At 39.4% G+C, this 18307-nt stretch overlaps 1 protein-coding gene across 4 annotated transcripts in view; it reads right to left on the bottom strand.

Annotated features, from left to right (window-relative positions):
- sash1b (SAM and SH3 domain containing 1b) overlaps positions 1-18307 on the bottom strand; it is an 87886-nt gene that overhangs the window by 16224 nt on the left and 53355 nt on the right. Inside the window, exons 1-5 of one of the 4 annotated variants that reach the window (XM_036592772.1) lie at positions 12328-12418; positions 3405-3533; positions 3195-3245; positions 3038-3087; positions 306-346 (exon numbers count right to left, since the gene is read on the bottom strand). In XM_036592772.1, the coding sequence (XP_036448665.1) occupies positions 306-346; positions 3038-3087; positions 3195-3245; positions 3405-3449 (187 nt within the window). In that variant the 5' untranslated portion in view covers positions 3450-3533; positions 12328-12418. Of the gene's footprint in view, positions 1-305; positions 347-3037; positions 3088-3194; positions 3246-3404; positions 3534-5069; positions 5328-12327; positions 12419-18307 lie in introns of those variants that run through there. The other 3 variants (XM_036592770.1, XM_036592768.1, XM_036592769.1) reach the window with 3 other exon arrangements.

Below are 18307 nucleotides of genomic sequence, written 5' to 3'. Positions count from 1 at the left end.
TGCTTCCCTGTACTTCTCTGTAAAAGAGAAGAAAACTAGATGACTCAAAATGCACTTATAATAGAAGTCAGTGGGCAGCCGCTTCAGCACTGCTTCCTTTGTTCTTTATTAAGTGTATGTTGAAATTATTGTCTGTGGTAATCGACTGTATGCTACAGATGCAAAAGAAAGAGATTATCTTGAAAAAAGCTGGGATAAATCAGTGAAAATAGCACTAATAGGATCTAATAATGGGAGTACTTGGCTTTGCTACTAACGTATTAAGCAAGCAAATATACCTGAATTATGACACACAGCATACATACCTCCAGATCCATCTTCCGAGCTCGACTTGTGCATCGACAGCCTAGAAACAAAAGAGTCAGTATAAAGCTCCGCTCTCACTACAGCAGCCAACACACTCTGAGCATCTCTCTCTCACCTGTTCTCCCACATTATCTTCTTCATCTTGTCAAGAACTACTCAAACATTTCCTACAAAAGTATTATTGTCTTTCCATATCTCCAGGAATCAGCAGCTTGCAGTGTCCATAATGCCTGCAGGCCAATGCTATAGTGACCGATCTCCCTGATGAAGATAAAGGGGGGCAGGTTGCTGGCTCCTGGGCCAAACACACCTCACCATAGCTCACTCTAACAATGGAGGCTTTTCACATGCAGTTGAGCTTTTGGTGCAACAGTAGTGCTCACGTGGCCTGTGCATTCCTCTGTCTGTCTGTCTGTCTGTCTGTCTGTCTCTTGCTCTCCCTCTCAGCTGACACTTGCTGCTGATGTCAGTTATCAGCAGTCTGTGCAGCGACGCAGTCCGTGTCACCATGTAAGAGTTCACTACATGTAATGCAGAGAACTGACATCAACCTGCTGCTTGTTTCTGCGATTATGGCGTTTCAAGTTCTACTTCAGTATAAAACTAACTATCACAGGTAAGGAGGTAAGGAGTAAAGAACTGAAGTTACTAGGGGTACAACAATCATTTTTATGGACTATTCTTATAGCAACAGATAAAGACAGTGGCACTGAAAGTTCTAACTTTTCAGGTTAAATGAATGCAATATGAAAGTCATACATAAAAGTGTGGAGATCGGAGAGAAGATAATCCACTTGCATAAAAAAAGGGAAAAGTCAAAGGGAAATAAGTGAAAAAAGGAGCTTCCAAAAGTTCAAAAAATGATTAAAAGATACAGACAAAACGTGTCTCCTAACAACCATGCAAGACCTGGTAGACCACCAAAACTTTCACCATCAGATAAACAGCTTTCATCATTGATACAGAAGAGAAAATCAGGCTCCACTTTTGCTTCAGATCTGAAAAAAATTCACAGATGTTTCTGTCCATCCTCCCACTGTCAGAAGAAAACTCAACACTATGGGTCTGAGAGGATGTCTGGCTGTCAAAAAGCACTATCGAGAAAAAGAAAGACAAAAAAGAAAAGGAAACTGCTGGTGTTCCCAGAACAATGGACTGCACACCCCAGAGTCCAGACCTCACCATCATGAAATGTGTTTGGGATTACTTGCATCATTACAAGCAGAAAATGCAACCAACTATTAAAAGGGGAAAAATACTCCTGAAAAACTGAAAGCAAGTCTCCCAAAAAGAATGGAAGACGTAATAAAAGCAAAGAGTGGACACACTAAATACTGAAAAAAAAACGATATGGCTTTCTTTGCAATTTGTTGACTCTGACCAATTAATTACTTGGATAACATACGTAACAGTTGTTTTAACTGGGTGGTCTCTGACTTTTGCACAGTACTGTAGGCTGGTGGGTAGGCCTAACACATAAACAGACATGGACTCACAGCATTCAAATTTAGCACACACGTACTTAGCTCACATTATTCACATCATAAACATTTTCTAAGCCGCTTCTCCTTTTGGGTCGCGGGGGGTGCTGGAGCCTATCCCAGTAGTCATTGGCCGAAAGGCAGGAAACACCCTGCACAGGTTGCCAGTTCATCGCAGGGCAGACACACAGACATACATTTTCACACATACACTCACACCTAGGGGCAATTTATTATGTCCAATTGGCCTGGCCACATGTCTATGGACTGTGGGAGGAAACCAGAGAATCAAACCCTGGCCCTTCTTGCTGTAAGGCGACAGCACTACCTAAAACCATAACTTGGATTGAAAATTAAAATAAAATCAGCCGACTTTCATTATGCGTTAGAAGTAAATATCAGCTGATTCCAATCTTGGTCAGTTCCCTAGTAGCTGCATACATGCATGATATGTTACACATTGCTCCTAATGACCTGGATACTCATCACCACCTTCTGCTTCCACAAATTCAATCGTAGGAAGGAAGCAGACAGGAGGAAGAGTAATGGGCCACCAGGAAACACATGAGGCATCACCTTCAGCTCACATGACTAGATAAGTTTCATAGATGAGCAAGATACTAGCATTGGGCCTCATTTACCAATATCCTATTTTTTTTTGAGAAAGGTCCTAAGAAAAAGTCTACATCAGATTCATGACGTGCTCCTAAACCGCAAAACTGTTCGCACCTTTGCGCTCTTGAGTGTGTGTAGATTCTGTTCTTAACAAAGAACATATCCAGAGTAAGAAAACATTGGCATGTCAGAATCTTAGTGAAAACTGCGCAAGTGTGTTTTAAGAAAATAATTTCTTCTGAAGAACGGTTGATGAATGAGGCCAATGGTTCCTCACAGTGTATCTCTAGGAACTCAAAATGAATCAAACAGGATACAGCACAATGCAGGAAAAGATGACAACAAGATTGGAAAGGCATGACACCACTTTTTCTGTTTTGATATCAATACTGATATTAAAACCTTGAGTATCGGCCAAATACCAACACTGAATCGAATCTGATGCATTCTTTTTTCCCCCCAATATTTTATCCAGTATTTCTGCTGATATCGACACAGTATTAGTACTTGGTATCAGATCGGTGCCACCTCTACTGGAACTGCATCTAAATAGTGTAACATCACAACCTCCTCATCCGTTATTAAGCCACATACTCACATGTACACTTAAAAAATGTGAATATAACGTTACCTACCTTCTCTCAACCTCAGGAGTTGACACAGCACTGCTCAGGCCCAGCGACTCCTTAAAACAAACAACAAGTCGTAAGTAATACTGACTCTTTTAGTCCGACAAGTGAGAAATCAAAGTTTGTCTGGAATGTGAAGCTCCAGGATTTCTCAGACGCCCACCTGGATTTCTGTGCGCAGCTGAAGTGATGTGGACGTTGATTCAGCCTTCTTCTGTGAAAAAACAGAACAAAAGAAATCCCAAGACATACATTACATTGAATCCAGTGAGCGTTGTTGATATATTACTTCTCTGTGAACAAGATGAACATTTTCAAGTTGTTTCTCAATCATCACTTCAGGATGAAGCAGAAAGGAATAAAATGTACTCACTGTTTCTGCCTCCTGAGACACTTTGCGCTTTCGAAGCTCTTCCATCCTCTCACACACGTCACTGTAAGAGGTGCTGTAATACTCTGAGTACTCCTTGGCCAAGTCCTCGATGTTTCCCAGAGAGCCATCCTACAACAGGCAAGAGCACATACATTTAGCTTCAAGAGAAAATTCATCCACTAGCTTTGCATTTGTATATATAAAAAGCTGGAATAAATGCGACAAATCATCACTGTCAGAAGAAAAAGAAACTCCAATTTTTTCAGTAGGGACACACAATAATATCCCAATGATATTAAATGTTACAGGTTATTGAATCATACAAGATTTGGCCACATTTTTCCTACCAGTGCATCCCTATTTATCAGTGTTTGTTTGTTTATTTATTATTTTTACACCACTGGAAATTGCCAAACGCCCTTTTGTGTGCATTTCATGATGAATGAACCAACATAAATTCTGAAAAGGAAAATCATAACAGTTTTTTAAAGCTATATTAGACATAAATAGATGTAAAGTTAAGAATAAAGTTACCAATAAAGTTACTGTTTCGAACATATGAGGCAAAGAAATGTTACAGGCATTGCATTAACTTGAGATGCAATACATTCTCAAGCTAGTGACAAGCTATTCTTATAAATGTAGCCATAAAACATTAAAAAATTTTGAAGCTCTTCTAAGTGAAGTCCAGATTTCCCATCTCTACGACACAACTCTTCAGCCCCACTTGACCTCAGCTTGACTGAGACGAGGAGAGCTTGCGTATGACGCAGCTGCAGCCAAGAGAGACCTCAACTAAATCAACTCAAACAAAAGTAAGAAGGGAGGAGGCAGAGGTCAAGATAAACTACAGCAGATAGCACAAGTCTCCAACCCTCACTGATAGAAGAGTGACTTCCAGCTATTGTTTTAGGCACAGAGAGCTGATCCTTGTTTTGTGGTCACAAAAAGGCAACACAGCCATGAATCATCTAAGTATTTGCAAACTCATCCCCCAAAATGCCCCCCAATTATTTACGAACATCCAGATGTTTCAGTGAACGGCACTCGATGATATACACTGTTTGGAAATAATTCATAACTAAAGAATGCACCACAAGTATTCAGGTCACACGCTAGGATGTCCTGGATGCACTCACTCAGCCAAAACGTTTCATACAGGAAAAGTATTCATAAGACAGTCATATGTGCCATTAGACGTTCAAAAACTCAAGTTCAAAAAATCTCCATTTGTATAAAAGGCAACTGTGCGTGTCAAGAAAAGCATCTGCGGTTGATGAGGCTCATTAGGCAAAAGGAAGATGATACAGTGATTATGATACTTCTGAATACAAACATTGACTGATATAATTTACAAGCACATTAAAAAGATATCATATGAAAAACACACAAATGTACTTTTAGGCAGTTCTAAAATCTGAAACAAGTTTATGTTGATAATTATGACAAAAGATCAAGATCATAGGAGTAATTCACAGGAAAAACAAAAGATCCATGTAACTCCACTACAAAGATAATCTAAGCTGAACAGGCTTCCCATTTGTGTTACCTTCATTAAAAGCTTAAAATTACACATTTTACAAATGTGACATGAAATAATAGGCATCAAAACAAACCAATGATCATGAAAAAAACTGCCTCAAAAACAAATATATTCCGACTTACCAATATACTCATCAAATGTGCCCACATACTGGAGAAATTACCAACTGCACTGGCATCCAGATGCAAAACCTCATCATTGCTGGTGCTGTCTCTCTCCATGTCAAAAAAATGAATCAACAGTCAAACCCAGATTATGTAGAATTCTTGGGTTTGCTCTAAACCTCACGGAATTCAAGTATGTCTCAATGCATCTCCATTCCGCTGTGAGAAAGTTTGCCAGTAGCTCTTAATCGCTGAAAGTTTGCAGCAGATCCTCATCGTGGCACACTGCTCGCCCATTTCAATGAGCAGAGCATGAAGGGATTTCCATAGGAAACGCTACAGTTGCTCTGTGCAGTCCTCTGCTGTCCAACACACGCCATGGTTTCATTTCAGCATTCATACCCAACACCTCCACTACTGCGCTAACAGATCTACGTTCACAGTGCATCTACAGTAGAGGTAAATCACGGACATGACAGTGATGAGCCTTCACAATACAAAGACTGCTCTCAAGACATATTTTCTGCATCACTGAATGTAATGAAAATAGTAAATTAGACAGTCCTATTCAATGAACCATAAAAGTGTGTATCAGTAGATAGGAATAGCACCTGCAAGGTTTATTGCTCTCTCACAGACACAGAATGGCTTATTGGGCTTGATTAATATTCCACAGAGAAGGCAGAGCAGTGGTGAAAGAATTGGCATTTCAAAGCCGGAGCTGGCTTTAGTCGTAGTAGCATGATGCGCACATCAATGGCCCTCTCAGAGCGCTCCATTCAGCACAGCCTGCACCCTTAAGATGCACAAAGATCGCCACATAATATAAAAACAAACGACACTAGTCGACAAACAGACGAGTCCATTCAGCTATGTAGTAAAACAAATTTAAGCAAGAAACTTGAATTTGAAGCTTTACCTTATTCACATCATTTTTTTCTTGAAACTTAACACTAATGACTGTAGTAGAGTTACAGAACTAAATATAAATAACTAAATAAAAACGAAAGTGCAGCCTTGAAAATGACAGCAAATATTAAGATATTATTAGTCTAAATAACCACCAAGGTAAGTGGTTAATATTCCCCAACATTCCACTAATGTCCTTTTTCAGATGCAAAGCATCTCATGAACCTGGCAACCAACCAAACAACTAACTATAAAAACTAACAAAGTTAGTAATAAAGTAACTAAACAACAAACTAACCAGCCAACCAACCAACCAACCAACAAGCAAGCAAACTATCTAACTAAGCAACCTCCCTCCAATACCCCTGTATGTTTACATATTTAGCAGTCACTGTTACCCAGACTGATGTACAGTGGTAGGGGAATGCAGTGTTAGGAGTCTTGCCCAAGTACTCCTATTGGTGTAGCAATGGCATTCCTAACAGAACAGGGAATCGAACACCAGTCTCATGCGTGCAGGAGGGCATAATAGTGCAATCTGCTGGAATGGCTGTGTGTATCAATCTAGATACAAACAAAACAGAGCCTCACAGAGCACTACTTTAAGTAAATTATAGGTTGGCAATAAAAACCCATACTGTAACTTTTTAATAATCAGCAAATGTCATCACATGCATCTCAACCCAAGACTGGCTTGGGGGAGAGGAAATTTAGATGATGACATGCCAGCACAATCATCAAATTTAAACCCTACTGAGGACAAATGGGGGACTACACTGGAAAATGTGTGGAGAAGAAAAATTCAAAACATTCTGGTTGGTCTCTGGGCAGAAGTGAAGAATGCACGAGAAGCAGTTCCATTAAAAACATGAAAAAAAAAAATAATGAAAGTACAACTAAGCCACGTGAGGTCATCATCAGAGCTAAAAATGAAGCTACAGGATACGTATTGCAAACATATGTCCACGTTTGCATTTCTTTTGTGATCATTACTAAAATCTTTCTGGAGAGAAAGCAGAAAAAATGTAGGTTCAGATCTTCAGACTTTTCATTGACTCCTAACTCCTGTTCCTGTTCAAGGGGATGTTGTTTTTAACCGGGCAATTAAAAACATCCTACTAAAAATGGCCAAGAATGGCACACATGCTTCTTTTCAGAAGGAAAATGCTGTGATTTAATATAAGCAGATACTGAGAGAATCCAGAGAGAGGCGTGGAGTAGACATCTTTCTTCATGAAGCGCTATGAGACATTTCCTTCATTCCTCTCACTGGAAGCATGTGCATTCCTCCTCTGAGAGAGGCACAGGGGTCTCGTGGTGCCACGCTCTGTGACTAGCTCAACTGTCCTCTAAAAGAGAACTATTCATTTGTTAAGTGACATGCCCTTGAGTCAAAGCTGCACGAAATCTGGCTGCTTTTCATCAGTTAAGAAAGGCAGCGGTGGCCAAATGAAAAGCACTGTACTGAGTGCGGCCACATGGAGCTGCCCAACACAGACGCCCTCTGATAAACACTCCATTATGGCCTGATCACATGATCAATTCAGTGTCTCCAATGTGTAGCTCTTTCTTTTGCATGCAAACACCAAGAAGAGAGCAGAGAGCAAGGAAAAAAAGAAACTGCCGCATCAGATTAAAGAGCTGTATTTATGAGCAGCACAGATGCAGCCGTAAGGGTTAAAATGCCACTATAGAGACTATATATCTAAATGTTGTATAGTGGGCATTTATGCAGGCTTCACTGCTTGCCATCCTCTGTAAAATCATGCATATCTGTTGACATGTAAAATAAGTCAGTGGTAAAGAAAAGCCACTACTGAGCATGTCCAAAAAACAGCATAAAGCCACAAGTGCATACAGGACCGATAAACCTCTAGTCAACCTTTTCTTTTCTTTTATATGTTCTTTTGATTTTCTGACTGGAAAATAAGTTACTACATCCTCTACAGGAGGATTACTTTTGCACAGGCCACATTTTATGTTTTATACTTCTCCTAATATGTTAAATTCAGAAAATAATAGTTAAACCATTAACAATTAAAATGTACAGAAGTGTGTTCTCTGTACAGGATGTGTTAAAATCAACAAAACTGTAATGTAATTTGACCAGAGGTGCCAAAACTTTTGCATATGACCATGGGTATCTATCTAATATAGCTTCAATCAGAAATACATCCCAGTATGGAAACAAAAGCCTGATGATTCTAATTCTGATAAGTCTCTTGCAAATGTCTTGTAATATCTGTACATGTTGTAAATCTTTGTAATAAATGTATGATTTGTACAGTTCTGTTGTTGTTCTGCAGAGAACCCATTGAGATTAATCCATTAAATATCCTTATCTGAAATTTGTATTTTTTGTGAGATGTGCTCTATGTCAAATCTAGTCTTTAAAAACAGACTTTAAACAAAACAATAGATCTGATTGTGAATGAAAGCATGAAAATGAAATGTAATCAAAAACACTAAAATGGGTTATGTTAGATTGTCTTCCAAAGTATAACATTTTATTTCCTTATCATATTAAATTTTTCTTGGACATGAATGGGTTAATAAAGTTTATATCCATCTATCTGTCTGTCTATCTGTCCATCTATCTATCTATCTATCTATCTATCTATAATCGATGGATCTATCGATCTATGATTCCATGGATGAGGAGTAATCCATGGAGGGCATGACCTGCTGGTTATGAAGGTGCTGAAATGAGGAAACCCTGTCACATTAGGCTGGACAATGAGGAGTAAATTGACCATAGCAGAGGCGTGAGAAGCTGAGCGGTCGCGGCTGAGCGAGCAGCTCATTTATCCCCCCCAGCAGGGGCGACCCCTCACCCCCACCTACAGTCCTCTGTTCTGTAGGAGCTTCCTCACTGGCTCCTCATCAGCTGATAGAGATGATAAAACCAGCCTGGCCAGGCCCTCAGGAGAGCAGCTGTGGAGGACATGGATCTGGAGGAATCGCATCGGCCTCTTTCACTCCTTCAAACCAAATAGAATCGAATCATGATGAAATGTGAGATTTTGTGATGCATTTAATCACTTTCTAACAAAGAGGATTCAAAATCACTGTGAGGTTAGAAATTTACACCTCTATTTTCCATGTCTCTCACATACAGCCCCTCCAGCAGACAGCGGTCACACCGTGTTCATGCTCATCAGGTTCTCAATGAAGGGGGGCAGGGTCACTGATTGGAACAGCTCTGACTCACTGATGAGGAGCCATATTGAAATGCCCTCTACCTGATTCCCCCTGCCCCCTCAAAGAATCTTCCATAAAGACATCGCATTCAAACTTAGAAACCAATCTGAAGCACGAAAGCAGCTTTGAGCATTACACATCTCAAACATGCCTTATGTACGTGGTCTGTCAAAAGTTTGGGCATATCTAGGTTTTCAGTTTTCAGTTCAGTTTTCAATACAAATTAGCAGGTTTTTTGTTTATAAACTAATCAGATTTATTTTGAGGAAATAATATCATGTGCAACTATTTATAACAGTACTACTTTGGGAATAATGCCAAACCCCTTATTTTATCTTCTTGCTGTGATGTCACCACTCAGACCTTCTTTTTAAGCTACTTTTGGGGCAAAAGAGTTCCATTATGTGATTTTAACAACAGCTTGGAAAAGAAACTCATTATTATTAGAAGAACCTACTCTTTATATTAAAGAGCTGTAGTGTAGCGTTGCACCCTTCAGCCTCATCCGATTTATAGAATTCTCAATTTTGTCTCGCTTTCATGTTTTCGTCCATCAGTGTTCTTTCACTACAACACAGCATGCATTATGGAAATACATCACTGGGAATCCCTACAGCTCAAAATCTCCCGACTGCAAGTCAAGACTAACAAATACATCTGTGGTGCTTGGCAGCATTAGTGATGTAGCACAACTCATTTTTTTCTTTGTTAAAAGAAAAATTCAGTGGTAGAATTAGTCAGAAAAGAGCACTTGTATTCTTTCAAAAATCACTTTCACCTTCAATATACATTCCTGGGCAAAAAAAAGGGTCAAGCCAAAAATGGCAAAAATTTAAGTTTTTGGTGGTCTTAATAACAAATCATTAAACAAATAGATCAAGTAACTTAATATGGGATAGCATTTCCCTTTGATTTCTTTAAAAGCTGAAATTTTGTGTGTAAATTTGCACATAAACTTTTACAGAAACAGGAGTCAGTATTTTTCCACTCAGTATTGATGGCTTCAAAGAGTTGAAAAGCATTCCCAAGCTTGTTTGTGTTCAATGTGAGACCAAATATCTTCTATTGGGTTTCAATCTGGACTCTGACCAGGCCAAAACCATCAGTAAAAAGCATTATATTTTGGCCCATTTTTATTGCCCAGGATTGTACATCATCAGAGGGGGCTTCCTAGTCTTCAAACCAGGAAATCTCACTACTGAACTCACTGCTGTAAGAGGCGAGCATGTATGTTTACAATGGTTACATTTTTCATTTTCATCATTGTGTCCCTTTAATGAATACAGGTACTAATAAGCTGTTGCTGTCCAAAAAAGAACATGTACACCCAAAACAGTAACTTTGCAGAAGAAGACAAAAACTTGCTTAACTTTTGAGGCAAGGTAATGTGAAGAGATTTTGCTCCAAATACAGTAAATCAGCGTCTCTATTGGTCTATTCATAAAGACATGCTCACAAAATGTAAAGGACAGCTGATGTGTTCAAATGATGTAAAAAAAAAAAATCAAAACAGAAAAAAATCATGGTAGAGTGACTAAACAGCTGTTAACAAGGGTGTTCTTACTTGCTTAAAACCTACAACGAAAATCAATCAACACAGAAAAGCTGTCCCCAAACCTCTGAAGGCCCATGTATGAAAAGATGTCGAGGAGCGCAGAGTTTTGTTTTTTGGTCAGGATTTGATCTACATGGCACCTCGAGCGCACTGGATTCCCTTTTGTTTCGGGAGAGCCACACAGTGAGGCTATCAGCTTTCGGTGAGTGCAGAACTGTCTCACACACTCAGCAAAACCCCGTCCTGCTGAGTGTGAATCAGTGTGAAGAAAGCCAGAGAACTCTCATCCAGACAGATCTCATTATTGAAGAGCACACACAACACAGCAGGAGAGCACTGTTTCACACCCACACACACACACACACTCTTCCTCTGTGTGACTTCCACCTCCGTCACACGCGGACACATCCCCTGTGTCATTTCCAGCGGCTCGTCTTTCATCCCCAAAGCCAGAAACACTAGCCCGCGTGCTTCAACAAATCAAATGCTTTTTGTTTCTGACATGCAGGAAATGATTCAAGCGAGGATCCTCAAGGCCGAATTCCAGCCTCTGCTGCTGATTAGCTTGAATGAATGAAAACTACGGAGGGACAAATGTTTTAATGTCTACAAGATAGGATCTCCTTTCCCACACCATGAGAGGAAATCCACATTCAAACTCCCTGCAGGAAACACAGACTTCTTGAAATATTTACGCCAAAGGAGTTCCTTAATTAAGTACATGTGTTCTGACCCGTTTTCTCTTTTTCTTAAGGAAACACCCTGCCTGTACTTATGCCCAGACATCTTTGTTTCTTGATTGTAAAACGCTAGGACACATGTTTTCATTGATTATTTTAACCCCTTAAGACTGTGAAGGTTTGTATGTGGATCCATACATACATTCTTCAGACTTACATATTAGTTTATAGTAGTTACTGAACAATTCATAGATACTAGATCATTCATAGCAGTTACTGAACATTTCATAGTAATTACTGGATAATGGGCCGGTTTTCCAGGCCTAGATTAAGCCGAAACCTAGTCTAAGTGGGATGGTAAAAGACCATTGACATTGGCTTAATCCATGTCTTGAAAACAGCCAATAAGTCTTAAGCTTTAAAACTGAATAATAAGCCTTGAAGAGGTTAAGAAAGAAAGATGCCACGAAAGCACACATTGAGCTGGAAATCTTAAGTTATTCTTAGAGTCTTTCAAGTTACCACACTGCTAATCCCACTTCTAAATCAGAGCAGAGTTGAAGGACTACAAGAACACTAACAAAGCCTCCTACAAAGCCATGGGAATCAAGGTCTTGTCACCCAAACAAGCATAAGGCAAGGATGGAAACAAACGTATTCTTACTTAGCTGAAAAGTTCTACTTGTTCACTTTTGAAGCACTTTTTCCCCTCTAACTTTAAAAAAAGTACTTTCCAGACATAAGAATAATGATACAGCTCTGTAGCCAAAAACTACATTTCAAAGCACTGACAAAGAAAACATTCTACAAAAACATCCTTCAAAATGCAGTTTGTGTCATCTGTGTTGGGAAATTAAGTTTTTAGAACTTCTAGACCAACTTGTTGGCATTCACCATCAACAGAATATATTATTCAGTGAACTACACTCACCACTGCCTGAGTCTACTAGCGGAGCTGCTCTGTCAAGGTTCCACTGAATCCGGTTTGAAACTTTTTCTCGGCACTCTCTGAGAACAATGCATGCTGGAGGAGAGCAGAGGGGGAGTGTCCCGCACGCATTAATCATGCAGGCAGCTGGCCAGCGGTGGGGAGCAAATGACGCTACATAGACTCCAGGGTGGAGCTCTCTCTCTCTCGCTCCCTCTCTCTCTGTAGGGCATAGCTCAGCTCAAACTAGCTGACTGGAGGCAGATGCCACGACCGCACTTTAATAAACTTCCGCTGACTTTCATTCCAAATGTGCATCTGTGGGAAGGATGACTAGGAGCATGAGGAGGGAGGAGATTAAATTACCCTGACAAAAGCTGAAACAACTTTGACTATGACTATGGCAAAACACAAAAGAAGACATTAGGTTTGAAGCAATAAAGTTTCAGTCTTGAACAGTTGGCTTTTATGGAAGTACATACCAAAGAGAATTTATCAATTCAAATCCATTATCCATGTACTAAATTTCAGTTTCACTACATGCACTGCGGCTCAAAAGTTCAGAAACAATATTTTCAATAGAAATTCAGTGTATTCAGTTCTGTTACAGACACAGATATGACATTACTCTAAGATAACACAAATAAGGCTCAGGTTTATAGGTTTAAAACGTGTAGAAAGCAGTAAAAAAGTAATTTAGAAGTGAATGAGGTTATAAGTGCAATATCCACGTTTCATATTTGCAATTAGAGTAACTTGATGAGAAATTGCTACAAATACAGCAGATAATGTTATAATTTATTATTAAATCATGTGTTGCAGTAACCAAAATTGAAATGCTAAATAAAACATCTAAAAAATGTCGTTTGGTGTCCGAATTACTACATTTTTGAACTGTACTGTATACAGTGTTTTAACTATGTTATGACTCTATATCTATGCTAATACAATCTGCCACTAGATGGCAGCACATAGTAGACTAAGTGACCACACTTAGTGTAGAAGGTATGTGGTGGGTTAATATGTGTGAATATGTTGCAGATCCTTTTAAAATAACTTCATCAGTAGCATTTGCTGTTGTTTTTTTTAATATAAAATACTTTGTCACATGTACCACAATGATCAGTCTGATACTAACAGTCACATTCAACATTCAAATGTATATTTACTCTTTTTTCTTTATAACACACAGCTACTTTGTAAATGGTGTTAACCCTCAATGTACTCCAAGTTTAAATAAAGGTTGACTGATTGGTTGGCCAGTTGTCGTTGTCATTGCTAAGCTGTTTCTACCACAGTCTGGGAGGTACACGTTTGTTTTCTATATCACAGCTGTTTGTTTCACTAACGGCACGGCATCTTACGTGTAATCTGTATTTAAGATTAAGGCTGCTCTGGTACATCACGCATATCCACAAATGCATAGATGATCTATACATGACCTCCTTCTGCAGCCCTGCCCCCCGTTTGTTGGCCTGAGATTACGAGAGAAGGCTTGGTGGTGCTCTTAGTCCTGACGTAACCCCAATTAATTTAGGAATGATGGACATTATAATGTCCGTGGCTGTGAGTGCAGATGGGAGCAGATGGGAGGAGGTAGGTTGCAGGGTGTGTGTGTACATGTGCATGCAGTGGGCACATACCAGAGGGTACAGCATTGCCAGAAAGGGCATTTTTCCGCACCGGTACACTGCGCTGGCTCTTACCTCAGCACTTTCTCTAACTCTCTCCCTTTGCCTGACCCCTGCTTCACATGGCACATTCTTACTTCATCTGGCTGGACACTGGTCTTTTAGATGTTATGTGCTCCACAAGAAACAGAAATGAATATCACATATGTTCTGTTAAGCCTATGACGCTTATGGAGCCTATAATGTGCAGACTGGCTCTCCTGCTGCCTTTAGGAGCAACACACTAGAGCTCTGATTCTTTACAAAAATTCAGCAAGTCAAGCATGATCATAGTAAGAACAATGCTTCCAGACAGCTTGTGCTTGCAGACAGTTGTGTGCTTCTAACCATACCGTGAAAAATATCCAGGGTGCTGCAAGATTATCATTCAGTTTGTTTTGCTTGGTCTAAGTCTATTGTAAGAATATCTGGTTTAAAATGTACAATCATGTTTAGGTATTTGTGAATATTTAACTGATTGTTAAGTCATTACAGGCTCAGGCCAGCACAACAGTACAATGTACAGTACAGGTGTCAGTCTGATTTTTTTAGTTTTAACTGGATCTGAACTAGTTAGTAGTTGACAAACCAGAGAGTCGAAAGTGAAGTGCAACAAACACAGAAGCAGACAAATTTTTCAGCAGACAATACACTGTCTTTTCTCCATGCAGCCTATTATATCTATATCAATCTGTATCTGTCCTCATAAAAATACATTCAGCTGGCTACAGTGCTGACATTGTGACGGGTTTATGGAAAAATAATTCAATACCCACTGAGGTTTAAGTAAGAAAGATAGTACATATAGTACCTAAGGGTCCATATCCTACATTTTTCTTGTTTTTTTACCCCCTGGGGTCCATTTATGAAATTGTGTTGTATTATGTACCAAAAACAGCCAGTCATCATGTTTACATGACCATTTTCCAACCTCTCTATATGCTTTAGAATTAAAATAGGCTATTTATGTTACTGTGCCTTTTAGACTGACATACAGTACTGCGCAAATGTCAGAAACCACCTTCATTTATTTGATTTCATGTCAAAATTTCCACTACCTACAATCTATTCATTTTCAGGAGATCTTTCTGATGAGATTAACCCTTTAAAATCTCAGGCTTATTACCATACTAAGACTTATTATTCAGTAACTACAGGGACTGAAGCTATTCTTAGGTTATAAAAGTGTGTAATAAAACTTTGGGCCCACCAGCAGGCCCAAGGGGTTAAGTATAAAATAATCCACTTGCATAAGGAGGGCAAAAGACAGCAGAAAATAAGTGAAAAACACAAGTTTCTAAAACTGGAGTTGAAAAATATATAAATACATTAATAAAAGGTATGCAGAAAATAGGGCTACTTACAACCATGCAAGACCTGGTAGACCACCAAAAAAGTCACCATCAGATAAACAGTACTTAAAGCTTTCATCTCTGAGAAAGAGGAGAATATCAAGCTCCACTCTTGCTTCAGATCTGACACATATCCACAACAACTCATGAGTCTGAAAAGATGTGTAGCTGTCAAGAAGCCAGTAAAAGGAAACAGAGAAGAAGAACATTTGCAAATGAAACAAAGTTTCTGGTGTCCTCAGAACAATGGATTGACCACCCCAGAGTCTAGACCATAACATCATGAAATATGCTTGGAATCACTTGGATTGTGAGAAGCAGAAAGTGCAACCAACTGCTAAGAATGAACACTGAAGACGTGGAAAAATATTCCTGCAGATTTCTGTGATAAACTGAAAGCAGGTCTACTAAAATGAATGGAAGCTTTAATGAAAAAAAAAGTTTTCAGAGTGAGAACACTAAAGAGTCCACACAAGAGTCCTGGCTGAAACACTCCTTATACCTTCAGCCTCAATGATAGGGCGGGAGGGGCTAAACTGCTCTAGACTGAACTAGCAAGCATATGTAAATGTACTGATTTTCATGACATCACAAATACAAAGAATTCAACCCAGGCTATTTTTGCAGTGTAGTTTCAGTACATGGACTTTATGTACTGTGTAGTTAATGATGCCCAGTTTCCATTTGAATATTTACATACTACACAAATTATTTCAACATTTTTATTTATAAAAAGTGATGATCCGTGATACAGGCCCTCTAAAAAATTTAGTAAAAGGTTTTGCGCTGAATGCTGCAGAAGCAGTGACCCCAGCAAAGACAAAAGCAGTGAGAAAGAGCTGTGCTAACCTTGTGTAAGCGTGGATTCTGTACTATAGCTGACCCTGTAACCGGCACAGAGGCCTCAAAGTGCCCTAAGTAGTTCAACTAGACAGCTAGGTGAATTCTGACAGGTCCCTGCAGACAAGTGAGATTAAACCGAAGGACATTTTTGTGTGGAACTGTCATACACACACTTACACAGCCTGACACACTGCCCCACTGAGGCAAGCTTTGACGCAGAGTGAATCACATGAACGATTCTATTTCTTCCATCTCATCTTTTTTATGGAACACCAGTCCATTTTCTCTGTATGTATGTAGATCCAGTGCCAAGAATGATGCAAAAGGAGGGCTGGAATTGAAAACATGTGAGATATAGACACGTTATAAACTGAGACATATAGCCTGATATCGCTGTAAAATGGGAAACGCTCATGCATATGGAATGAAGCTGATATTAGTCATATGCTGCAGCTCTAGTCACACTATCAGCTGACGGGTTGCTTTTCTAAGAAACAGAACAGAGCATAAACTTGGTGAACCATAAGAGAGCACCCCACAGAAACATCATCAATTTGTAATGGGCTGTAATTTCTTCAAGAAACACACCAGAATTCACTGCATTTTAAAAACCACTTTCTATCTCATTTGTTGACACAGTGCACCTTATTGTCTGTTTATTCATCCTTTAACAGGGAGTCTGGACCATGTTTTTCAGACCTCATCAAACAAAAATGGACCTTTCCTGCTCTGTACATCAATAGGTTTATTTTTTTGCCATTACATAACAGTTACATGTACAGAAAGAGTAGATAAAATATAAGAACCGTTTCTCTTCTGAAATAAAAGGAGGCAGAATGTCATTCTCAGCCTCTGGTAAATATTTCATGCAAAAGAGCAGGAATCATGTCATCTGCCTTTGTGTTCGCTTAATTATCCACAGCCGACTGGACGGCATTCCCCAGAGAGGTTCATGGCGATCTGCCACATGCTGGAGCTTCACGCCTAACAGCTAAGGCGCGCTATCACCGGGTCTCCTTCTCCAGAGCTGCTGTCAATCATGCTGAACATACAGTGACCCTGCTGGCCTGATGAAATGGCAGCAGTTTAACCCTCCCACACACTGAACTCTCCTCAGGGAGGCAGTAATGACACAGATTCATCATTGTAGTCTTAATTAACATCTTTCAAAGTACTCTAAAAAGCAGAGGTTTCTCCTGAGAGCTTAATCCACTTTAGCAGACCTGATCTGGAGATCTGACTAGGCTTAGCAGAAAGAAGGATTATTCCTCCGCAAAGCTGAGCTACCCTACATTAATGTGTGTAAACAATGCTGTACGGAAAATACAACGACATTCAAGTACAATTGCTCTGAAACTGTTTCTTCTTTAATGATCACTGATACACAGCACAAAACTTCAAATTTCAAACAAACCAGCATTCACTCACTAACAATGATCATTGCATTGTATGCACGTGATCCTCATTTTAAAACATGAATTGCATTTCAGATATTTGATTTCATGTTCATATTTAGGGGGAATCAGTATTGTTCTGAGGTAACCAAAAATGCTGGATCGAATACTGGACGGAAAAAAAAATTTTTTTGCTTAATCCAGTAACCAATCCAGCCTGAAGTATTAAGCAATCACATTGTGTGATACGATGTTCACTGTGTATTTTTTCCTGTGAGCTAGTAGAGTGTTTGAGATGCTTATCTTAAGTCAACATTGCTCATTTTAAAGCTTTGATCTGGTATCGGTACTGACCGATACTCAAGGTTTCAATATCAGTATCAGAAAAGAAAAAATAGTTTTTGAGACACCTCTAAGTTGAAACCTTACAAGTCACAGCTATTTCTAGTCTTGCAGGGCCAGCTGTGATCTTGTAATGAGAACAAGAAAATTTAGGCTAAATATAGGGGGGAACGTAGACTTATTATGGTGGGAACAAAATGAAGTTTGAAATTTCCAATCCCACGTCCACAAAGTAGGAGGCGATATACAATATACAAATATTACCTCTTGCAAGTAAAAAGCAGTTCCATTAGCTGACGATAGCATTACGCTAGCTAACTTGTTTTGCTTCTGTTATGGAATGTGGGGGCGGATCTTAGAAAGGCGTATCTTTCGCTGCAGG

Source organism: Colossoma macropomum, unplaced genomic scaffold, assembly GCF_904425465.1.
Source record: "Colossoma macropomum unplaced genomic scaffold, Colossoma_macropomum, whole genome shotgun sequence".
NCBI lineage: Eukaryota > Metazoa > Chordata > Actinopteri > Characiformes > Serrasalmidae > Colossoma > Colossoma macropomum.
Note: the sequence above shows the minus strand (reverse complement) of the source record. Positions and strands in the feature narration are given on the sequence as shown.